The sequence below is a fragment of the Alosa pseudoharengus genome, unplaced genomic scaffold, assembly GCF_046254945.1.
Source record: "Alosa pseudoharengus isolate Yale_2024_CS ecotype anadromous, Long Island Sound unplaced genomic scaffold, YU_APseudo_1.1 YU_APseudo_1.1_scf_10, whole genome shotgun sequence".
Lineage (NCBI taxonomy): Eukaryota > Metazoa > Chordata > Actinopteri > Clupeiformes > Clupeidae > Alosa > Alosa pseudoharengus.
The window spans coordinates 38,291,303-38,293,802 of record NW_027468565.1 but is presented as its reverse complement, the minus strand read 5'-3'; the positions used below and the strand labels follow the sequence as shown (position 1 = coordinate 38,293,802).

General features: G+C 60.4%; 1 protein-coding gene across 2 annotated transcripts in view; it reads right to left on the bottom strand.

Annotated features, from left to right (window-relative positions):
- srpk2 (SRSF protein kinase 2) overlaps positions 1 to 2,500 on the bottom strand; it is a 64,650-nt gene that overhangs the window by 14,356 nt on the left and 47,794 nt on the right. For both annotated transcript variants that reach the window (XM_076271522.1, XM_076271523.1), the window contains 2 exons: positions 2,397 to 2,500; positions 51 to 76 (listed from right to left, as the gene is read on the bottom strand). The exon at positions 2,397 to 2,500 is cut by the window's right edge and continues 62 nt beyond it. In XM_076271522.1, the coding sequence (XP_076127637.1) occupies positions 51 to 76; positions 2,397 to 2,500 (130 nt within the window). The remainder of the gene's footprint in view (positions 1 to 50; positions 77 to 2,396) is intronic.

The following is a 2,500-nucleotide window of genomic DNA, read 5'->3' as shown; positions in this document are numbered from 1 at the left end:
TGTGACAATAAGAGAAGCATGCTGTAAAATTGTGTGCAACTGAAACTTACCTGTCTAAGCTGAGGGGCTGTGCTGACTGAGAGAGAGAGAGAGAGAGAAAAAGAGAGAGAGAGAGACAGAGAGAGAGAGAGAAAGACAGAGATGAATAGATAGAGAAAAACAAGTGTCAAGCAGTGAGCCAAGGCAGAGTCACCAAATCAAATATCTCAAGACTCAGAGAGCACACGTGCATTTGTGCAGAGCATCTTCAAAGCAGCGCTCGCTCTATTAATGACCCGTAAACGCACCAGGCCCAATGAAACAAGTGCAATAACACTGCGCTTAGATCGCTTAAACGCACCATACGGATCTTTGGTTTCCCGGAGTTTCTTGCTCAAGTTGAAAGAGGACTTAATGAAACTAATGTGAGACAGCCTTGCGCCTCTGTCCTAGATCCATATTAATAGGCCAATTCTATTTTTGATGCCCGAGCCCCATCCCTCCTACATAATGGAACACTGCCTCCACGCTGCCAGCTGCCGCCTATAGGTGCCGCAGCTCAGGATGGAAGACCCAGAGTCCGAGGGAGCAGTGGACCAGTGAAGTGTTTCAAATCAAAAAGGCTCCTTGATGCTGAACGCACTGGCTCTGAATGGAGCAAGGGAGGCACTTCACAACAACAGAGCGGGGAAGCTGCTAGCGCTACAAAAGAAGGCTGCTGTGTGTGATGAGTCGAAGCGATCCATCAGAGAGAGCAGCGGGACAAGGCTGGACGCTGGGGAGTCCGCGCGCCGCGCCCGAAACCTGCGCGGGGGACTAAGATGGACGGGTGTGCGGGGGGCAGGAGAAAGATGGCGGAGGGGACTAAGATGGACGGGTGTGCGGGGGGCAGGAGAAAGATGGCGGAGGGGACTAAGATGGACGGGTGTGCGGGGGGCAGGAGAAAGATGGCGGAGGGGACTAAGATGGACGGGTGTGCGGGGGGCAGGAGAAAGATGGCGGAGGGGACTAAGATGGACGGGTGTGCGGGGGGCAGGAGAAAGATGGCGGAGGGGACTAAGATGGACGGGTGTGCGGGGGGCAGGAGAACGATGGCGGAGGGGACTAAAGATGGCGGAGGGGACTAAGATGGCGGGGGGGACTAAAGATGGCGGAGGGGACTAAGATGGACGGGTGTGCGGGGGGCGGGGGAAAGATGGCGGAGGGGACTAAAGATGGCGGAGGGGACTAAAGATGGCGGAGGGGACTAAGATGGCGGGGGGCAGGAGAAAGATGGCGGAGGGGACTAAAGATGGCGGAGGGGACTAAGATGGACGGGTGTGCGGGGGGCGGGGGAAAGATGGCGGAGGGGACTAAGATGGACGGGTGTGCGGGGGGCGGGGGAAAGATGGCGGAGGGGACTAAGATGGACGGGTGTGCGGGGGGCGGGGGAAAGATGGCGGAGGGGACTAAGATGGACGGGTGTGCGGGGGGCGGGGGAAAGATGGCGGAGGGGACTAAAGATGGACGGGTGTGCGGGGGGCGGGGGAAAGATGGCGGAGGGGACTAAGATGGACGGGTGTGCGGGGGGCGGGGGAAAGATGGCGGAGGGGACTAAAGATGGACGGGTGTGCGGGGGGCGGGGGAAAGATGGCGGAGGGGACTAAGATGGACGGGTGTGCGGGGGGCGGGGGAAAGATGGCGGAGGGGACTAAAGATGGCGGAGGGGACTAAAGATGGCGGAGGGGACTAAGATGGACGGGTGTGCGGGGGGCGGGGGAAAGATGGCGGAGGGGACTAAAGATGGCGGGGGGGACTAAAGATGGCGGAGGGGACTAAAGATGGCGGAGGGGACTAAAGATGGCGGAGGGGACTAAAGATGGCGGAGGGGACTAAAGATGGCGGGGGGCGGGGGGCGGGACTAAAGATGGCGGAGGGGACTAAAGATGGCGGAGGGGACTAAAGATGGCGGAGGGGACTAAAGATGGCGGGGGGGACTAAAGATGGCGGAGGGGACTAAAGATGGCGGAGGGGACTAAAGATGGCGGAGGGGACTAAAGATGGCGGGGGGCGGGGGGCGGGACTAAAGATGGCGGAGGGGACTAAAGATGGCGGAGGGGACTAAAGATGGCGGAGGGGACTAAGATGGCGGAGGGGACTAAAGATGGCGGAGGGGACTAAAGATGGCGGAGGGGACTAAGATGGCGGAGGGGACTAAAGATGGCGGAGGGGACTAAAGATGGCGGAGGGGACTAAGATGGCGGAGGGGACTAAAGATGGCGGAGGGGACTAAAGATGGCGGAGGGGACTAAGATGGGGGCGGGGGAAAGATGGCGGAGGGCGGAGGGCGGGGGAAAGATGGCGGAGGGCGGAGGGCGGGGGGCGGGGCTAAGATGGCGGGGGGCGGGGGGCGGGGCTAAGATGGCGGGGGGCGTCACCTGCAGAGCCGGAGGGAGGAGGGGCTCCGGCCTTCTGCCACTCGGTGGCCTCCACAGCCATGCGGCGCACAAAGGCATCGTCCACGCACAGCAGGATGTTCTCG